At 32.0% G+C, this 22,494-nt stretch overlaps 3 protein-coding genes across 7 annotated transcripts; 2 read left to right on the plus strand and 1 right to left on the minus strand.

Annotated features, from left to right (window-relative positions):
- Positions 1–409: 409 nt before the first annotated feature.
- On the plus strand, positions 410–3,708 carry LOC137823757 (ATG8-interacting protein 1). Its single transcript, XM_068629016.1, has 3 exons — positions 410–607; positions 1,470–2,316; positions 3,274–3,708. The coding sequence occupies exons 2-3, from the start codon at positions 1,477–1,479 to the stop codon at positions 3,376–3,378; spliced, it is 945 nt and encodes a 314-aa protein (XP_068485117.1). The 5' UTR covers positions 410–607; positions 1,470–1,476; the 3' UTR covers positions 3,379–3,708.
- A 5,822-nt stretch (positions 3,709–9,530) lies between these two features.
- On the plus strand, positions 9,531–13,389 carry LOC137826182 (origin of replication complex subunit 5). Of its 2 annotated transcripts, none has more exons than XM_068632059.1 (5): positions 9,531–9,665; positions 10,900–11,763; positions 11,850–12,275; positions 12,561–12,867; positions 12,978–13,389. In XM_068632059.1, the coding sequence occupies exons 2-5, from the start codon at positions 10,928–10,930 to the stop codon at positions 13,026–13,028; spliced, it is 1,620 nt and encodes a 539-aa protein (XP_068488160.1). In that variant the 5' UTR covers positions 9,531–9,665; positions 10,900–10,927; the 3' UTR covers positions 13,029–13,389. The 2 variants fall into 2 exon arrangements, with proteins under 2 accessions (XP_068488160.1, XP_068488162.1); XM_068632061.1 differs by lacking the exon at positions 9,531–9,665 and adding an exon at positions 9,744–9,998.
- Positions 13,390–14,063: 674 nt separating this feature from the next.
- Positions 14,064–20,460, minus strand: LOC137826183 (ascorbate transporter, chloroplastic). Of its 4 annotated transcripts, none has more exons than XM_068632063.1 (12): positions 20,089–20,328; positions 19,741–19,815; positions 18,709–19,247; positions 18,158–18,265; positions 17,603–17,758; positions 16,368–16,583; positions 15,805–16,014; positions 15,536–15,673; positions 15,231–15,332; positions 15,053–15,118; positions 14,749–14,833; positions 14,064–14,661 (listed from the first exon to the last, which is right to left on the minus strand). In XM_068632063.1, exons 1-12 carry the CDS (start codon positions 20,141–20,143, stop codon positions 14,564–14,566), a joined length of 1,848 nt encoding a protein of 615 aa, XP_068488164.1. In that variant the 5' UTR covers positions 20,144–20,328; the 3' UTR covers positions 14,064–14,563. The 4 variants fall into 4 exon arrangements, with proteins under 4 accessions (XP_068488164.1, XP_068488163.1, XP_068488165.1 ...); XM_068632062.1 differs by having other exon boundaries at positions 19,741–19,818; XM_068632064.1 differs by lacking the exon at positions 19,741–19,815 and having other exon boundaries at positions 20,089–20,460.
- Between the last annotated feature and the right edge of the window lie 2,034 nt (positions 20,461–22,494).

Consider the following 22,494-nt stretch of genomic DNA (forward strand, 5'->3'; position numbering starts at 1 on the left):
GATAAATAGTTTTGTATTAGTAAAAATAATAGTTTTTTACATTAAAATTTCAAGATTTGATTTTAAAATGTTATTTTTTCACAAAAGAAATTTTTTAACAAATTTTATTTATTTTTCAAATGTACTTGATAAAACATAAAAATACCTTTATTTATTTATGGTAGTGGCTACAGTTTTGGATGATCTCAAACTGAGAACCAGGATTCTCTGCTGCCTCTACAAAACCATATCATATGTAACTGAAATCTGAACCATTCAATACATTCTCTCTCTTTCTTAAACTATTACGTATTAACTAATCAATGGTTTGCATTCGGAAGTACATTGGCTGTACACAAAAAAGTGATGCAGAGAATCAGATTTGTTAAACTCAGTAGTTAGCTAGATAGATACAGATCCCATCTCTCTCACACCACGCAAAGGGAATAACCGGTAACTGTCCACTTTCACTTCTCTTCACCCCACCTGCTATAGCCGGTAACTTCCGGATAAACAAATCATCATTATAAAAGCCAAACCTCCTTCATTTTCCTCAAGTTGCTTCTCAGTTTCAACCTCATCGTACCCACGTTCTGGTTCTTCGCGGATCGTGTCGCGTTTAGTTCCCGTTAGTGAACCTCTTTCTCTCTCTCTTTTTTAGTTTTATTTATCAATCTCTGTTTATGTTGATCCTGGAAAATGAAAAAATTGTTGATGATTATGGAACCTGGTCTTTCTGATGATGATGTAGCTCTGTGGGTTGTTGTTCTAGGGTTTGATTTTGATTTGATTTTTATGGTCTGTTCCGTCTTTTGGATCTCTGTGCGGGGTGTTGTTTTGTTTCTATTTCGTGCTGACGTCTTTGCATTTTTGTTGTGTAACTAACTGTGCATGAATTAGTGTTTGAGTTCTGTGGATTGGTAGAGCTTGTTCGGTTTATTGGATGGAGTTCATGATCGGTTTTGGGTGTGAGGATGGAAAACTAATATGGAATTCGTAATTGGTGAAAGAGTTTGTAATTTATTTTCATGGTGTTTTTTAATTGGAGAGTAAATGAAAAGTATATTTTGGTGAGGTGGATGGATTTTTTGCAAGAAATTTGGGTAGTTTTTTAGGATTCATTTTCTTTAGTAATAGCAAAAATTGTATTAAGATTTTCTTTTGTTGGAAATTTGTGTGTGTTTGTGAAGGTGGTTTAGAATTTTGGTATTGACGTTTTTGTTTCTTTAGAAGTTGAGCAATGTTACCTCCTTGCACATGTACGTAAAACTCGTCATTATGTCCCCTTTCTACAACTGTAATTCAATGACTCTGCACATGGTTGTGACACTTTTTTTTTCAGGTGTGGTAGTTTTCTTATTTATTATATTGATTATTAAATCATACCTTTTTAGCATTAAATACACTCACCCACCCTCCTTGCATGTATGCATTTCCATTTAAGTTTACTCTAAGTTGAATTAGAATTTGATGTCATTCTTCTGATGAAGACGAAAGATGGCAGACAATGAGGATGGAGGGGACAAGACTTCTCGCGGGAATGAATGGGAGGTTGTATCTCTCACGGCGTCGACATATGCAGCTGCTCCTGGTCCTGATGATGTTGAGATGAATGATGATGGGAGAGAAGGTTCATTTGTACAGGATGAAGCAGAAACATCACGTGCTTTATTCATGTCTAGGCACTTTGTCTTTCCACCCAGTCAGCATGAAAACTTGCCTGTGGAACCTGATTATAGTGAGATTCATGATGATTCTGGAGACAAAGATATTACCTCTAAAGAGACTGTTGAAGAAGTGAACAGACCAAGTGGAAAAGATGAAGAAAACTTGACATTACCAGGATTGGAAGTTTCAGAAGAGTTTGAGGGAATGCATTATTTTGATGGGAAAATCAATAGATTAACTGTTCATGGTAAACAGTTCGAGGAAGGTACAACTCTACCAGATTTTGGTTTGATTGAAAAAGGGGAGAGTATATATGACCCTGCAAAATACACTTCTTTCCAAGGTGAAACAACTATTGGTGGTGTAACAGAATATGGTGAAAGCATAGTTGAGCCTGAAACAACTGAATCGGCTGAAGGATCAAATGTATCTCCTGATTTATCACTGCCAAAGAACTTTTCCAAAGATAAGGAATACAACACCTCAGATCTTCCTTGTGGAGCTTGGTGGAAGCGAAGAGCTGCCTCCTTATATTCTCATGCAAAAGAGACAAATGCTTTCTGGTCTGTTTTCATTGCAGCTACTGTGATGGGTCTTGTAATGCTTGGCCAACGTTGGCAGCAGGAAAGAGCTTTACAACTTAAATGGCAAATCAGTATAAATGATGAGGTATATACATTATCATCGTGCGTTCTTAGAAACATTTTATGTTAGCATATTCAAGTTAATACATCGTCAGAAAATATATGTATATGATAAATGGTGTAAGGTTGTCTAAAGTCATACATAATTCACAGACAAGTCTCTACTCTGATGTGTTATAGACAATATGCTTGATTCAATTTTGTAATCTCTTTTGTGATTGATTATAAAACTCCATTAATGCACATTAACTAGTATGTCTCTATATAACACTAATTTGTCATTGACACTAGACAAAATCTGATAGTGGTGATACAGAGATGAATAATAATGAAGATTTTTTTTGAATAAGCTAAAGTTTATAGATGGAAGTTTGGAATTGAGGAAAAGATTTACTCAAAACCAAAGAAGTACTGGAACAAATCGTCAGAATCATGAGTCATTGACTCTCCACCCATTACATTGCAATGTCCCAATCTTTTCAAAATATCTTGCCTGCCCAGTATATTATATATTTAATATACTTACCGAAGTAACTTTCCTCTTTCTTATCCAGCAACATGTTTTGAACTATACCTTCTATCCAAAATAATCAATTTTCATTCCACACCGCTGCAATGGTTGTGTATCATCTTTTCCTGTCCATCTATTTAGTCCGGCTATAGAAAAACATATGATGTCCTTGGTATCTTTATGGGTGGTAACCATATCTTAAGAATGTTATTCTTATTTTTTAAGTAATGTTTGTCCTTATCTGAAACATTAGCAGTGGAAGAACTTTTGAAAAATTATATCTTTGGATCTCCCTATCCTGTGGGGAAGCATAAATCTTACTACAGATTCAAGGTATTTTTTGTCAACTTGAGGGCCTACTACATCAACAAGTGCCACGAACTCTTTTTGTGCAATTCTCTCTAGCTGCTCTGTTTGATTTCTAGTATTACTACAAAAATACTAACATTCTCAATCTTAATGCTTCCACAGGCGAGGAGCAGGGTGCTTGCTCCCATATATCGACTCAAAGATGTGATTGTTGGTGGCCACCGCCGTGGCTCCTTGGTCCGGGGCAGCTCCTCCAGTGAAAGTTAAAGAACATGAAGAAAAGGTGGCTCAGTGCACGTGGCTCCTATCCTTGTGTTAAGTGAAGATGATGACGAAAAATTGTATGTCAGAGAGAGGTTGAGAATGAAAAGTGCTACATTTGTGAAATGCAGGTTTGGTATTAGGATTGGTTGACCTTTCCCAATTATGAATGTCAGTGATCAAACATATATGCTATGGATTTTCTTCATCTTTGTATTGACTATAGCATTGTATAGCTATTGAAGTTATTCAACTTGGTAAGTTATGTATTCTGATAGTGTGAAATTGGCAGTTTAAACACGAAAGATGTAAATAAAGTGATTGCTTTAACTGTGAGTATTTAGTTTTCCTTTGAGTCTGACGGCTGCTGTAATAGACTGCATGCTGTGGGTACATGCTTATGAATTGATAGATATCGTTCAAAAGGCATGGCACACACGAGAACAACTACACTTGTGGTGAAGTGCTACACATGTGTGCAACTGTGTATGGTTTGGATCTTTTATTCTTTCAAGATGCTAAGAGTCACCTCAGTTCAAACGACAAAGTTGATTATCTCTATTAGCTTGTTTTTAAATGGACTTGTGATTAAGGGCCCGCATTACTGGCACATTGATCTCAGGCATCTCTCATGAATAACTTTATTCTTGAGTACGTTAAATAATTTTCTTATCTGATAAATATGTAACTGTATACCTTTTTACTAAAAGATAATTATATAACTTCTTCGCTTGAAAGTACCAATCCAAGGAAGATTGTGTATTTTTGGTAGTTGTGATCATAAATTTTAAACTTTAACTATTTTAGTAACTTGATTAGTGTGGACTATTGGATCTAATGTATGCATATGATGAATCTTATGACACAAATGTCCACCATTTTTGTCATTAGTCTTACCCTAAGCAATTCCATATCTGTCAAATTGAAGAGGTCCATTGAGAATTTCGTGTGAAATTAATACCAAACAGGTATAAATTTTGTAGGTACACCGATAGTGATTGAAGAACGATGATAAAGAAAATAGAAATTGATTTTCTATCTCCTATTGCCAAATGAATTTCAATTTCTTAATAAACAAACCACCTCTTCTCCCTTTCACTTTCACTTTCACTTTCTCAAATTAACTTTACTCATTTCTTCTCTTCTCCCTCTTCTCTCTCTTTCATGTTAGCTATTCTTCAATTTTAGTTCATTCCCACCCCCAGAAAATTTTTTTAAAAAAAGAGACTAAGAAGGAGGTTATGGAGATGAAAAATTGGAAAATGATTTATTTTACTGTGAAAAAAACTATTGTTGATTCTTACAGAAAAACCGTTCTTACATATAAATGGTACGAAAGCATGTTTCAGTAAAAAAATTGAAAAGTAGTCTATTCTTACTTTTAAAAACTTATAGATACATGTATTTACAATGTCTTTTTATTTGAAGCAACACTTGAGAAGAAAAAAAAAACTAAAGAGCAACTATACAAATGGAAGTAAATAAATATTACAATTGAAATTAAAACTGAGAACTGTTTTACCAATTGTGTCTGAAGTTATTAGTGTACTCCTTGTTTTTTTCTTCTCTTTTCCTATTAGCCTATTTTATTATAATTTAAGTTTGGATTAATTAGATGCAACAAAATTGACTTATAAGGTATTGTGCGTTACATTTTGATTATATATCTACATAATGACAGAAATTCTATATTAATTAGTGATATGGTTAAATTAAAAGTATAGAAATGAAAAATTACACCTTAGAATCAATTTTATTAATTTGAATATAAGACACCACCATAGTAGACTCTAACTAATAAATTATTGTTGGATTTATTAGGTAAAATGTTCTTACTTAGATCATATACAAATATCATATTTGAGTGTCTCATTCTAAAGTGGGGAACGAGAAAAAATTAGAAGTGTATAATGCTATAGAGAGAAGACAAGACTATTGTCCACAATGTCCATTACTTCTAAAATAATATCTCATTTATTGGGAACTAAAACCTTTAAGAGTATTAGACTGTTGGTTAGAGGATTAGAGGTTTAAAGGATATGGTGAAAGAAGCATGGAGGGAAATAAATATCCAATGATAAAGCACATGTGTACTTTAAGAAAAACAATTATGTAGTAGAAAAAAAAAAGTGGAATTAAGAGGAGTTTGAGGATATGGTGAAGAAACAAGTATGTTGAGTTGGAAGTCAGTAAGATACAAAAGAGAGGTGGGGATGGGGAACCCCAAAAAGAAAAAATATTTTGGAGAAAAAAACTAAAAGAAGAATTTGGAGGGTGACAACTTATAATAAGAGGATTTTGAGACAAAAAAAATTAAAACAAAATTGTTAAAGGAATGTGATTAAAATTCCAAATATTTTCATAACGGTGTTAATTGAAAGAGGAAAATAACACATAAGAAGAATGGGTATTAGAGGTGAATGGATAAAAGAAAGTTAGAGTTAAGGAGGAACTGAAATTATTTTTTTTAAAAAGTTGTTAAGGAAAGGTGGAGTAGATGAAAGCTTGATGTAGTAGAATTTTGAAGGACTTTAAAAAAAAATGTTATGTTAATGGAAAGGTTTGAAAGTCATGAGAGGAACCAAGAAGTTTTGGTTATGTGGATTAGAATTTGGAACGGATATGAAAATGTTGTGTTGATAAGTAGATTTGAGAGAGGGGTGAAAGAAATCACATGAGAATGTAAAGCAACCAAAAGTTTGAGGCCATATGGATATAACTTTATTTTATTGAGACCTTTTGGGATATGATAAAAAGAATATCATAAGGAGTTATATGTTAATGAAAGGTACATGAAAAAAATCAATATTTCATTTATCTTCTAAACACCTGTGAGAGAAAATCATTAGAGTTAGGGGATTATAGACCCATCTCCATATACACAATTGTCTTTAAGATATTGAGAAGGAGGTTTGAAGAAGGTTTGAAGTAATCTTATACAGATAAGTAAAAGTATGTATATTTGATAGTATGCATCTTGTTCAATGTTAGGGTTTATGATTTAGGGTTTAGAGAGGTTATTAAATAAGTTAAGAGGACAAAATATCTTCTTTTTAAAGTAGATTATGAATAAACATATGATTCACTCAGTTTGTTGGAATTTTTTTATATACATTATGTGAATATTATGTTTTGGGGAAAAATAGATTGAAGAGGAGATTGTGCCTTTACTACTATTCTAAAAATTTTCCCATAGGGAAAAAGCGAATAGAGTAGGAAGGCAACAAAGTGAATATGTTTTCTAAAGTTGCATTAAAGGTTAGAGATAAAAAATATAAGAATGTTTAATTATGTTTTGTTGAAAAAATAGAGGTGATTTTTTTTTTCACAAAGATGAACCACGTGGAAAAATATATTTGTTGAAGGTGTATATTCAATACCCAAACAATAAAAAAGCATTGGTGTGATGGAAGTATTTAACAAAAGTGTGTGGAATGGATTTTTAATCCAAGTGATTTGATCACAACATAAGGTGGAATGTGAGAAACATAAAAATACCAAAATTTAGAATGACACATGGTTGAGAATGATGATTTAGAAAATGAATATCTTATGTTTTTTTAAACTTTTGTCAAAAGGGATAGTATGTGTAAAATATGTGTTTGGTTGACATAAAGAGTGATTTGTGTTGTAGAACTTTACATTAAAGTTTGATGAAACCATATAAGGGAATAATGTTTTAGACAAGTGAAAGTGAAAAGAGTATATTGAAGATAGTTTCGCATTTGTCATGACATACAATATTTTCATTAATTGAAGACCGACTCAATTTATTTGTGAACCAAGTTGTGAAAGATTAAGGTTCCAACTTAAGTTAATATTTTTTGTGGAGGATGAATTACCATTTGGGATAATTTACAAACAAAATATTGGTTTTAAAGGAGATGACTTATGTCCTTTTGCAAGAAAGAAATTGAAATTACATATAAGGTGTTATTTAATTTTCCTAAGGAGTTATATTTGAAAAATGTGATAAAATTACTAAACGTGTGGATAATATTACCAATGTCAAAATGAGGAATTATTGTTAACATTATGGTGTGTAGGAAATGTTGCATAAATGAAGTGTGACAAAAAAAAGAAAGTGTTGCAACACACTATTCCTAACATGGTTGTGATTATCATATTTGAATGACTTATTTAATGTTCTTTTATTTTGTTGCTAGTTGATTATGCAACATGTTTGTTGGACTTTTGATGACATGTTGGAATCTTGGCCTTCTCTTGTCGATTTTCCCTTACGTTGTTGGAGTAATGTATTTATAATTTAGAGTTTGTACTTATGTTTGGTTGAGCTAAGGTATGTCTGAGTACTTAACTTATGTGAAAATAGTCCTTAGACTTGCATTTATTACAATTGAAAAATATATGCAACCAACTAATTATGTATCAGAATAAAATGTGTGTAATATTTTCTTTGGTGGTAGGAATGTTAAAATGAATTAAAATTCGACTATCTAGTCTAATTGGATTGGATTTTGTTAGTATAGATAAAAATGAATTTAACTTATTTAACCTGTGACTTAAATGAATTTAAACTTATTGAACTTAAATTGTAACTCATTTTTAATATGAATTTTGATTTTTCTCATTAAACTCAATATAACATTTTAAACTACAATAAATAAGTGAGTTAACCTACTATAAATTATTCTTAGTTATACCACAATAAATAGGCAGACCAATTAAACTTGTTTCAATAATGCAATAAATATATAAAATAAGTTAGAAATCAAAACATGTTTAGGTGAAATTAACTTACATAATCCACTAACTCGAGCTTAGTTGGTTACAAATTTTCTATCTCACTATAAATTTATGTTACCTCGTATGTACATTATTATTTTAATATTATTAGTACTCACATATAACATTTCCTTTGTTTATATAAAAAGACTAATCATTTATTTGTTCTATGTCACTAAGACCTTTTGATAAGTTTAACTTTAAAAACTAATGTATTTTGAAAATAAATTAAACAGTTATGGTCCGATTTAGATAAAATATTCATTAAATATTTATTTTTATATATTAATTACTTATCAGACAAATTATTTCTGAAAATGTAGTTTTTAACCATGTTAATTAATTGTTATTGTTATCCACTTAATCCACCTCACTTAGTGGGGTAAGGTTTTCTTTTTGTCATGTGGTGTTATTTATATATTATAAATTTATTTATTATTTTTATTTTCAAAGGACAAATTTAATGTGTATAATATTTAAGATGGTAAATTATATGTATAACTAAATTAACATCTTAATTTCGTAATCATTTTTTTATATAATTTAATAAATAAACTTATATAATTTATTAATATATACAATGACAAAATGATCATTTCAACATCTAATACTTTCCAGAAAATAAATACCAACACATATTAGCTCTTTTTTCATCTCATTTTATTCTCATATTTCTAATTATGTATGGTGGCATATGTGAAGTATTTTTTTTTGTTTTTTTTTTTATCTATAAACCACACAGGTTAAATAGCTTAGTCTTTATGATGATATTATGCAAGGAAAGCATAGCAAGGGAAAAAATATATAATCTAAAGTGCATTATTATAAAGTTTAATTGGAATGCATTTTCTTTCTACAATACTTTAATGTATAATTGCTTTATAATTAATAAAATATTATTTTTTTATGGAAAATAATTCAATTCTTAATTTCAAAATTTTAGAGTGTTGTTAAAATAAAAATATTGTTCATATTATTCACATTTAGAATGTTATAATTTTGATTCTAAACTTAGGATGCAAAATATATAAAAGGTACTTGTATATAAAGAGAAGGTGTTAGACATCTAATGGATAATGTTTTCTAAAGTTTGGTTTGAACATAATTTAATCTAATGTAAGTAAATTAAAGAAAATGTGATGCATATTTTAATTATATCATCTATTTAATATAATAAAATATATAGTTTTCAATAAAATCGTATATCTATTATATGTGTGTATATTAAAATACTTAATAAAATAAAATATATAATTTAAAAATTATGTATTTGTTTTTTTATATGATGTATATTTGTATTATGAACTACTCATATATATATATAAAATAAAATATATTGCCTATTATTTCGCTTTAAAACCTTAAAATATTATTGCTAACCTTAATATAGGAACAAAAAAAGAAAATAAGAGCCGACACAGAAAACTTAGGTCACTTTTCGCGGTCGTGTCGATTCGTTTTGGCGCCATCACTGTTGAGTTTGCAACCCAAACCCACAGTTAAAACACTTTGATTTCTCTCTTCTCTTCATTCATTTCACCAATAAGGTAACTTCTCTCTCTCTTTCTCTCTCTCTCTCTCTCTCTCCACTGTTCTACACGATTTTCGTCCTCTAACGCTGACTTACAGATTCAACTGCATGTCCATGTTTCTCAAGTGTTGCTATTGTTTTTCAATTTGGATATTTTCTGTTCTGTTTATTTTCTCCATTGGGATGTGAAATCTCTACTCTTTTTTGTTGCTGGTGAGGGGTGATCAACAATGAAAAGTTCAGTGTTTTGAAAGTGGGTCTGAAAAACTGGGAATTGGAGTGACCCAATTCTTGTGCTTGAAAGTACACTTCAATGGGATGAAGCCCAATTTATCAAATGTGAAATTTGGTTAGAAAATTACGTTGTTGGACAAAGATGCATTATTATTACTTGGCTTCTTTACCATTAATTGCTTTGAGTTCGGTCGGGTCAGAGATTGATTTTCTAGGCCACATTGTTTCTACTTTGTCTTCTGGGTTTTCCTCTGTCTAAACTTGGTTGTGGTGTTAGACAGCGCTTTCATTACGATAGAATAATAATTATTTGAATTTTTATTATCTGTTTGAGTTGTTTTGCGAACAATGTTTGGGAGTGAGTGTGTTTATCTTTAGATTCTTCGCCCACACTGTGACAGGGTTCCTTTAAGATTTTCACATATTTTATTATTTGGAAATTTTCTCATTATTTTCTATATAAAAAATGGGAATCCTTTAGGTGAAGAATTGTGTGATCCAGTTGTTGTCGGATAAACTTAATGTCATTTACACACTGTATTTTCAGTTTTTGTTTTAGATAGATATCACTGAAATCATTAATATTAAGATTTGTTCTTGAAAGGAAACATCCATTTAACTACAATTTTTACTGTGACATTAATCAATGCTGTATATGAATGTCCATCTGTGTGATTATGATCAAGTTTTTAATGCCTACTTGAGTATTCATTGGATTGGATAATGTACTCATGTTAATCGATGCCGATCAAATGGTGGATTGAGAACCCAAAGGTTGCGTTGGTTTTGTTTTCTTTGGGAGGAAGTGGTTGTGATTTTCTGATAAGTGCTATTATAGATAATAATATGTGCTTCTTATACTTGTGCCAGATTGGACTTTTCCATTATGATATTGGGTTGGGTTTGGGCTACCACTGTATTGTTGGTATAATATGTTCTACAACAACTGTTGGTATTCATACTTACTGATGTATCCTTTTCATTCATTTCTAATTGATGGTTTCATCATTGATCAGAAGTTAAGGATCGTCAGCGGTTGAGACAATGGATAAAGAGAAAACCTCACAACCCCCAAGAAGAATGACAAGGTCTTCAGCTTCATCTCCAACATCCACATCAAATAATGTAATTGCAGCAAAAGTACATAACCTTGATCCTCTAACAATCAACGACCTTTTTGTTGGAGGAAATCCGATCAGTCTAGATGACATAATTTCCGACTTTCCTGGTAGAAGAAGCCAGATTCTTGAGATTGTGCGTCTTTTGGGACCTTTGAATTCACCAATGCTTCCTTTGTTTGTATATGGAGGTCCTTCTACGGGAAAAACCAGTATCATTCTTCAATTGTTCAGGCATCTCAACAGGCCTCTCGTTTATTCTAGTTGTAGGACATGTTATAACCAGGGTATCTTGTTTGAATCTATTCTAAATCAGTTATTTCTCCATAGAAAAAATGCTGCCAACGGTTATGCAAATGCAAAACGCTGTGACAGACCGTCTGATTTTGTCAACTTTCTTCGGGAAGCATTGACCAATGTTATAAACAATCTTAAAGAGAAGTCAGAGAAGTTGGTCTCAAATAAGACGACAGAAGAGAAAATTGGAAACATGATCTACTTGGTGTTTGACAATTTTCATCTTGTTAGGGAATGGGATAATAGTTCTACTATATTGCCCTTGCTATTTAATCTCTATGATATGCTAAAGATGCATGAGGTGGGTCTGATTTTTATCAGCAGTACTTCCCCAGACACATTTTACTCTAACATGGGATATGTAGAGCCTATCCCCGTTTACTTTCCTGATTACACAGAAGGTGATATTCGTCAAATATTATTAAGAAACCAAGTGAACCAGAAGCTTTATTCCTCATTTCTCGAGTAACATACTCCATCCCTATATCTCTTTCCATTTTCTGCTTTACGTAATCTCATATAGTGAAGAATTTTATGTCTTTTTCTTGCAGTGTAGTTCTGAAGTCTTTTTATGGAATTACTAAGCAAGTTGGTGATTTGTCTGCTGCCTTAAAGCCACTATATGAAAAATATTGCGAACCTTTAAGTGATAAGGGAAAGGGAGTTGCTCCTGATCAACAGATGAGGCGAAGGCTGCTTGCTCATATCAGCCCTTATATTGGCCCCTCTTTGAATGAGATATTTAAGGTTTCATCCCTTTCTTCTACTGAAGTGGAGACCCGGAAAGAGGAAAAGAGGAAGGGAAATCCCAGGAGATTGGAGAAATCTGAAGAACTTGGCAGTCTTGATTTTCATATGTCTACTAGTGCAAAGTATCTTCTGATTTCAGCATTCCTTGCCTCCAGAAACCCCGCCACTCTTGATGCTTCACTTTTTGATTCCAAAGGTGGTTCTGATAATCGAAAGCGGAAGAGGAAGTAAGTATGATGATTTAATGTTAATACCAAATATGTCTTGTTATGAAAACAAAGTAATATGATTTAACACTCTTCATCGTTGTGAATGAAGCCTTTTTCTGGTCTTTTTCCCATGTACTTAATTTCCTTTTCATTTTTGTCTTTGTAGGAATTAAAATTCTAACTATTGTCCGATTGGATGTTTTTCTTTTGTAGCCTGTTGTTAAAAGATAGCTTTACTCTCTTTTTTGTTTCATTTCTTTATAGAGCACTGCTTTTTTCTGAGTTGTGTTTTTTCATGTGTAGGCCTTCTGAGAAAGCGATGGAACGGAAGGAAACTTTAGAAGAAGAGCTACTAATGAAAGGACCTGGGACTTTCCCTTTGGAGAGGTTATTAGCCATCTTTCAGTGCCTTGTGTCAGTCTCAGAAGATGAGGAAGAACCAAACAATGATGGATTTGTTATTGAAGGTGGCAACGGTGGACTGATGTCTGACGTTCTTTTGCAGTTGTCTAGTCTATGCAATGCTAATTTTATATTCAAAGGTAGAAGCTGTCCAATTGAGGGCTCAACCCGGTATCGATCAACCATTTCAGAAGATCTGGCTTTGAAGGTGACATCTATGAACTCTCCCTCAAAATTCTTTGGTATTGTTTATGTAAAGAGATTCAATATACACATAAACTATAAACAAGAAGTAATGCTTTCAATTTTCTTAAGCAGGTTGCAAGGAGCCTTAAGTTCCCATTATCAAAGTATTTGTATAGAAGTTAGTATCTTTGGCATCAACGTTTCACAAAGCTGGGATATCAACTTTCTTCTCTTACAGATCTGCCAAGTGCATACAACCTCTACTGTGATCTACTGTCATCAACATGAAACATGGAATCTCCTTAGAATGCTTGAAGTCAAACCAACGGATAGAATGGATAATTGTGACCATGGCAGCAATTCATGGATGTTGAATGGGGGGATCGATAATTCTTTGTGACATATTTTGCTGGTTTTATGTTGATTTGTATCATTTACATTTTTATTTGAAGTTTAGTACCTTGTAAGAAACAATGTAGATGTACCTTAATTTTTTAAATCAATTTTTAATGTTGGCATCTTTAAAGTTGCCTTATTATTGTAAGATTTATGGCAGAAAAATTCTTGTGTTTGTTTCTATGAATTACAATGAAAAATGACGCGTTGAAGTAAGTATTGGGAAACCAATTAGTGAGATCAGTTAGACCATGAACTAAACCCTCTACTGATAAAATTAAACTAATTAAAACCATTGGCCTTAAAAAGCAGTCAAAATCTTGCCTCAAATGATCTATTAATAACCCAAACACGCAAAAATTGGTATTTCATTCACAACTTCCCTGCTGAGTAGAGCATTTTTATCACTATTAGATAATGTAGACAATTTTATTTATATTCTTGTCTTCTGAATTGTTTAAGGTCAGTGTTTGTCTAAATTATTGTAAAATGAACTCATGGATGTGATGTAGATAGATAAATATTATGTTATATGATTTGTTAATTTTATTTTATCATATTGTTAATTTGTCATTTTATAAATTATACACACACTAATACTTAAAACACATTAATTCTAACGCAACTTTTGTTATTAATGAAAATTTACTAAAAATTACAAAATCATAACAGAGATTCATTAAATCATTTCTCAATAATCATCACCAATTGCATCACAAACTGAATTATAATTAGATCAATAAATCATGTATTAATGTTTTTATTAGTTCAATTATTTTTTAAAACATTGATAAAATGAAAAAGATAAAGATACAAATGTCCTTAGAGAGATATAATAAAATAGCTGAATAATCTAATTTACATGTTGGTGTCATGAGGTAGTGTTCTTAAATAACATGTATATATTGAGCTTGTGTATGCTTAGATGAGGTTTGACATGAGGAAAGAGCCCACTGACTTTCTATACAGAAAGCACTTGAGTTCATGGAGTAAAGTGAGTTTATTACTGAGTTTGGCTATAAAGTAAGCAAGTAAAAATGTATCTAATATATAAAGGAGGTAGACACACCTTTACTTACTCATTTTAGAAACAAACTCACTGTAGAGGAGTGTTGCAGAAAAGGAGCAAAATTAATCCAAGATTTCTTGGAGAAACTTTTATATCAAAGGCCATGGTTTATGGTGAAAACTTCCATGGTGTCTCTTTTTCTACTTTTTTAGGGGGTTTGATCTTCCAAGACATGTTTGGTAATCAGATTAGTGTTCCATCCGTTTCCATATTTCCATGGCTAAAAAGGCTACACTTTCCTTGACATGTAACTTCAGTCAATAACTTTCTCCCCAGTAGAAAAGATATTCCACACCAATGTGCCTATTATGTACAAAACGACAGCAACCTTAAAAACATCATTCCAAGAACCTGCAATAAAAGATCACATGATTGAAAACCAAGAAAAAAGTTGCAAAAAAAAAAGTAAACTTCAAAATAAAGAGGGAACTCTTAGACCTCGCTGGAGTATTAAACCAGTTGCAGCTGTACCAAAGACACCAGCAAGCACTCCTGCCGTATTTGATAGGCCAAGCAATACACCCTGAAATTGAATCTCGTGAATAATATGATAGAGGCATATTTTGATGTATGAGTATCAAGAAGAATAGTTGAAGTGAAGTGTATTGTAGTCTTTAATCTTTTGGTAAAATTGTGTTGGTGATATGCCATATTCGTTTTACTAATAGTATTTAACACTATTAAGCTCAAAATTTTCAGTTTATCGGTTGAGGCCACAGATATTAGGAAAGCAAATACTCACAGCATAGCGGGGTCCAATGTCTTGGTGATTGGAATATAGACCAGATTGTGAGAATGCATCAGATCCCTGTCAAGAAAATAACATTATGGCTAAATTAAGGTGATTCTGCATATATTTAGAACATATGGAAACATGTTGTAGAGGTTCTAATGCTTCAAAAAATAGAGGAATCTCATACCTGACAACACACCATGCACAGTACAGCCATGGCAGGTGTTTTGACATTGCTCAGCTGAGAAAGAAAAAAGGCAGGACCCAGAAACCCTATTGATTGCATGATCTGCAAACTCAAAAGCATTAAAAGCAGAATCATTTTGAAGAGTGAAATCAATGCAAAATATTTCCTTCTATTTAGCACCGAAATGAATGGATGCCTAGTACTATTATTTAAGAAAAAAGATATTCCATTGAGAACATCATGTATATAGATAGCAGTTGGCCATGCATGACAAAATTCTGCTACAAGAGCAATGGTTTTCTTGCCTTTCGAACAGTTGTTATGGAGAGGCCTTTTCTCACAAGTGTGTCAGCAATCCACCCACCAATATTTGCAGAAGCAGCCATGGTTAACCATGGAAGAACACATAAGAGCCCAGATTCAGTGAGGTTGAACTTCAGAACCTGAGAAAATGATTAGTCTATTCATTCAGTGGCCTAAAAGCAGAAATATAATGTGATGTACTAAGTAATGAGTTCACTGTACAGATACATACAACTAAAGGAAGTGGTTAAATTTAATAAAAAGTTAGTACCTGATTATAATAAGTAGGCATCCAGGTCAAAAGAATAAAAGTCCCCCAATTGTGACAGAAGTGGGAGATTATAAGAGCCCAAACAGGTGCTTTTGATAAAATTAATTTCCAAGGAATGGAAGAAACAGGTGCGTTTGATACATTGCCTTCTAGTATGAACCTTTTCTCCTCTACCCCAAGATCTGGGTCATCTTTTGGGGAGCTATATGCCTGGTAGAGCCCAACAGAGATGAAAGGAAATGAGTCAACAGGCTAAGCAGGAAACTAAGGAGTACCCCTGCCATTTAGAATTTTCTGTGCAATGATAATGTGTTTCCATCTAAATAGAATTTCAGAGACCTTATTGTGCAAGAAAGTTGGTCTGCTCTTATATCCAGTCAATGGATCAATATTCTTGAAAATAAACTTGCATACTGATGAAATTGAAGTCATACACTATGAAACACTTTTTAGACCGTCCCCTTAATTATGGATTGTCAGGGGGAAGGTTCTTTTTTCCTCCTCTCAAACATTTTTTCCATTAGGAAAAGATACATTGAGAAAATTAAGTGAAACTTACTTACCTTTTTTAACCACAAGGCAAACCAAAGACTTCCAAGGGATCCAAAAGAGTAAAAAACTGATGGCCACCCAAATTTTTGGATTAGCAACGGTGAGAATGCCAAGCCAACCACCGAACCAAGGTACATGCCACTATATACTAGGGCAAGTGATCTGCTTCTCTCTGAAACTGGAATCCACTTGGAAAGCATATTATTCATAGCAGGCATGGCAACACCCTGAAAACAAAGAATTAGCATGGTGAGGTTCTAAATCTTAAGATTAAGATTCTTGCCTATATGCTTAGACTTTCAACATGAGATCATTCATATGGTAAAATATCATCCTTTTGTTTGTATTATTTACACATGGATAGCTTAGTTTTGGAGGGTAGAGGTCATAAACTATGAAGGTATGTTTGTCTATCTTGGTTGCATTTGTGCATCACTTTCCCTGTCTGTTTTAAAGGAGAATAAAGTCCATGCTTTGAGGCTAGTTTTCTAACTTTTTCTTCATGCTTACACGATAGAAAGTTGCAAGCAATCTTATCGAGCCAAAGTTCATAATAAAGCTTGTGAGAGCCTAAACAGTTGACACTCCAAATTATGATGACCACCAAAGCATTAAGATTCAGATGAGATTTTACAAAAAGCTGATATGTTTATCACGTGTGTGAAATCCTCAAGTATAGCTATAAAGTGTATGATAGATCAAGTTTAACATTTGTACATCCTATCCTAGCATTTTTACCAAGATGAAGCATATATCCTAAGAGTCTTAGAAGGTTATTAAGATGATTCAGAACTCCGCTTACCGGTTCAGTGCTTTTGAAACTAGTAATTAGGAAGGGAATATAACTATGTTCTGATTCTCACGTTAATGGTTTACAGCATATAAATAGGAAAGGAATAAAAACAGCCTATTTCTAAAATATCAGGAATTGATCTGATCCCGACCTATTTTCCCCTCAACTATACGGATTTTATATCCTATCATAATCTGAATTTAGCACTAGAATAGAATTTCAACCTTCCTAATTTAGTGACAAAACTCATATTTTGTCTTTACAAAGATATTTGAAAAAGGGAGAAAAACTCAATTTAACTCCAGTTTTGTAATTTTCTTTTCATGTATCCTTTTTTAAAGCTGATAGTTGGTTATGCATAAGAATAGATGGCTGGATAAGTGACCATAAGAACATGTTTCCTTAACCAAGTTGATGAAACCATGTAGTATAATAGATATATGATAGACCAACCTCACCGATCCCCATAAATGCACGCATAATAAGCAAACAAGGGAGCCCAAATCTTGCAGCAATAGGTGTTAAAATTGTTGCCATTGACCACCAGACAACTCCAAAACCTAGCACTAGCTTCCCACCAAGTTTGTCTGCCCATATGCCACCGAGGACCTAAACCAGAAAAACAAAACAACATTGCATAAATGTCAGTATGCAACTATGACAAGACAGTTAAAGATTTGAGTTTCTAGGCCATGTTCTCTTAAAAAAACATAAATTTATCCAAGCTCAACTAGCAGCGGTACTCTATTGCCTGCTAGAAGATAAATATATGGTATCAATTTGTCGTTTAAAGTAATATGTGTTAGATAATATTATATATATTAGTTAAGGATAGTTTTAGTCTTTATGCTCTTGTCATGTTTATATATTTATATCTTTATTATGCCTTGTATTTTTACACTCTCTATTAGGCTAATATCAAAAACCCTATTTCTCTTGCTTTACATACCCTCATCCTTTGTTTCATTGTTATTAATATGTTCAGGATAGCTGATATAGCAGTCACACCTGAGTAAGAAGATAGCCCCAGAAAAAAGATGACTGAATTAGGCCAACTGTTGCACTGTTCCACTTAAATTCTTGTGACATTGGAAGTATTGCTATGCTCATATTCACCTGTATATTATAATGGAGAAGAAGCATCAGTAGTTCATATTAAAAACACAACTATCAAGAATAGGGAAATTTAAAAACACAACTACATATCAAATGATTGATATAATTGAAAAGATTTGGACCCATTCATGTTACTAACATCACAATGTGATATTACAGAGATTGAGTTGAGACCAAAAATTATAGTAGGGACTACCATTATTTATTCAGGATCTATTAAATTTTCTTTTTATCTTTCTCATAACATCACATTGTCTTGTTAGTTAAAGAAAAACCATAATAACAGCTTCTGCATAAAAAGTAGTACAATATTGGAGACAGTAGAGACTCTGCAATGCCAACCCAGTGAAATATGAAGGAATGAATATATTGGGAATATGAGACATGGTAAACATTAATATATTGTAATTTAAATTGTCTGAATACCAAATGAAAACACTCACACGGTCCATGTTGCACAGCAGAAATGCTGCAAAACATAGCAATACAATAACCCAACGCTTAGGAAACTTCTGCCACCAAGAAGATACTTGTGGAGCATTCCCTTCCAAGAGAATGGCTTCACCTGTCCCTTCAGTTGATGCAAGGGGATCCACCTCCGATTCTGACTTGTAATGAACACAAGCCGGATTAGCCTTACCAACTTTGCTTAATCCTAGTCCATATACTGCTCTTTGTTGAATAAGGCTACAACTATAGGGATCTGAAGAGAGATAGCATTGAAATCTTCTGGCGTTGAGTTTCATGTTCATGCAGTGAATAGATTTCTGGGATATTGAAGAACAACGATGCACTTCATCTTGAAATGTTGGTATTGCTTTTGAAACTTTCTCATTTAAAGGTTCTCTAGCATGAAAACGCATCCCATGCCAGCCTCTTGAGAAAGGATCCTTTGCAACCTGACCACCATAACGTGCAACAAATGCACAAGAAATGTCCCCTCTATGAGGTGATAGATCCTTTCCCAATTGATATACATTTCCTGTCCATATCAAACAGTTGCTAAAATTTTTGTTCATAGGCTACTGTAGTGATCTACATAAAGCAAGCTTTGAGGGTTTCAAGAGAATCAAAATCAAACCTAATTGATACACAATCTCAAACTTAACATAATTTCCATGCATTGCTGAACAATATATAACTCTGTCATCAAAATAAACTACCGAAAAAGTTATCCATGCTTTTCTCCATCCATAACTTTATCAGATCAACTACATCCCCATAAGGATATGTATGTATAAATTCTGGTAACTATTGTGCCTCAAACAACATAAAAAAAAAGCTTGGTTTCAGAAAGTGGAATGTCAAATGTTTTTTCCCTTGGAGAACTAGTTGGATTGTGGAGAGCCAAATCAGTGAAACGTGCATCAGAGGATGTTACTTGCTACCAAGTTAAATCATTGAGAAAAAATATCTCTGAATACTCAAAAGTTTCATCTCTAAAGCAAGTTTTCAAGAAACAGCTAGAATTTTACCAAAAGCCACTCTAGGCAATTGTTGGCACAGACCATGAAAAGGGTCATCATCATTCCATAAGTTCCCCCTCCTTCCTGCTATAAAAAGATTGTGGGAAAATGTGTTTTGAACAAAAAAATCTTCAATATCTAACTCCAACGTTTGGCTTTACTATCTACACCTCTATGGATAAACATCTACAATAATGAGAAAGTAAAGGCAAAGAAATCTCTAGCAATAGTAAGCTAGAAAGCAAAAAAGAACAAAGTGACAATTTAATCCATAAGATTAAGAATAACTGCGTAAAATAGTATAAGAAAAAGATAAAATTAGTAGAGTGAAAAGAATGATGGTTGAGGAAGAAAAACCTGGTGCAGTGAAAGAAGTGAAGTTTCTGTTGGAAAGCAAACCACCCAGAGCCATTGGTAATGCAAGTGAGGAGCTATGAAAGTGAGAAGTGAAAGATGAGAAGAAGGATCTCACACCATGTCACAGCACAAAAACATAATTCAAATTCAGCAAAATGATGTGATGTCATCCATGGATAATGCAAATCTCTCCCTCTATGCTATGCTAAGCTATTGGATAAGCAAACCAAATGATAGAACCTGTTTTGAAAAACCATTAAAAACTACAAAAAAAATAAAAAAAAATCTCATCCCTTTGTTCATTAATCATAATAACAATTTTCCATAATGATTAGATAATTTTTTGGGATATCTTTTTCTTAAAAATAGAATATTAAATTCCAGTTACTTTTTTAGCAATAAAAAAGAGGGTGGAGAGTGTGGCACGTGGCACGTCATCCTTGCAAACAATGGGTCAACTGTACAGAAACATGAAATTATTGATATACCCCTTTGGATCAGTGTGCTTTTGGTATTGGTGAGATGATAATAGGAAGTGAACTGAGGGTTAATATGGGAATATAAAAAATTGAAACTTAAGTTAAGTCCCTGTCGGAAAAGTGCAGGATAATATTTATTATTATTATTTTTTAATGATTTTCTTCAATTTTTTGTTTTCAGTATTTCAAAAATAGCAAGTGATGTTATTTTCTGAGGTGATGTTATTTTCATACGTGGAATATTTGGTTGGACACGTGGAGGCTTGACCAACGTTAAAGTGTTTTGTGGTTTTATATGGGAACATGTGTTTCTCGAAGAATGGAGTTCATTAAAAATTAATTACAATTGCAAAAAATACAGTTTTGATACAATCATTTTAATTTTGTTTATATTTTAATCATATTTATTGATTGTGTTGCTAAATATTGAAATAAATATTGTCAGGTAAAAAACATCAATAACGTGTTAATTCAAATGTTCTTCTGTATAATAGATATAGGTAATAAAAATAAGTATATGAATAAATGACATGTTAATTATTTAAGTGTGTAATAAGTGAATTTTTCATTATTTTTAATTAAAATATTTTATTTGAATATAAACTGTTATTTATTTAATTAATTTTTAAATGCCCTTCTAATATTTGGTAGTTGCAACTTGAGAATTGAATTTTAGGAGTAAGAAGCTCCAACAAAGTTTTTAAAGTTTAAATACAATATACTAAAATTATAAAATTTAATGCAAATAAAAACCTAATTAATATTTAAACACTATTTTATTGTAATATTCTATTAAACTGTAAGTAAATCATGTTGTTAGGTAACACATTAACGAATGTCTAAATTATGTAAAATTTAATATCAAATAATTCAATAGTTAGAGTTGTTAAATTCCTATCACATGGAAAATTATTAATATAAGCTTAACATTTGGTATCAATGGATCCTATCTCGTAATTAAATACATAAAAGTTTGAGTGCAACGATTTTCATAAATTACTATTTTTAAAGAATTATTATTTTCAATTTCTGATAAATTATTAAATTTGATTTTGAATTCTAATAAACCTAGTGAAGATTATAAACTGAATTTATAAACAAATACGTCTTCAAATTTTGTTACTAGGGTTAACATGAGTTTGATTGGAGTTATAAATTAGCTTTGAAGTTTTAAGTCAAAACACCATTTTCAATTAAAAACTTAAAAAATTATAAATTTATGAGTATTTCATTTATATGTTATTTAACTTATCTATTACTTAACTTCTATAAATTTAAATCTTTCATGAAATTCCAAAAAATTATTGAAAATCACAACTAAATATCAAAAGTCAAAAAATATATTCCACATCCACCAATTTATAAGTCAAAAAATACATTGTGGATTCACCAATCTTTAAGTCAAAAAATACATTTCGGATCCACCAATCCATGAGTCAAAAAATCATTCCAAATCCATCAATTCATAAGTAAAAAAAATATATTATGGATTCATCAATCCATAGATTTCACATAACCTACATAACCTACATTCTGGAAACCTATAAACCCCAAAATGATGAATTTTCAAATAAAAATAGGAAGGTTAATGTTGGTTTTTTAAAAAATGTAAGGGTTCTGGAAGAAAAATGTAGGGGTGCAAGTTTCAATGAATCACAAAACCAGATCTCATTGGTCAGCCCAACTCTGTGAGGTTAAAGGGAATTACTTCTTGCACCCCTATTGCATTCTGGAAAGTTTATTTAAAAAATATTTTCTAAAATTTATTTCATAAATTTCAAAAAAATTATTTCATAAAATTTTCCAGAACAAAAATGACTTAAAAAAAGTATAAAATTATCTTTTGAAAAGCTGTGGGGGTGCAGGTTCAAATTGAGGGGTGAAGGAAGCAAACTTTTGTGGTTGAATAATACAAGGCCCATCACAA

This window comes from Phaseolus vulgaris, chromosome 8, assembly GCF_000499845.2.
Source record: "Phaseolus vulgaris cultivar G19833 chromosome 8, P. vulgaris v2.0, whole genome shotgun sequence".
NCBI classification, from domain to species: Eukaryota; Viridiplantae; Streptophyta; class Magnoliopsida; order Fabales; family Fabaceae; genus Phaseolus; species Phaseolus vulgaris.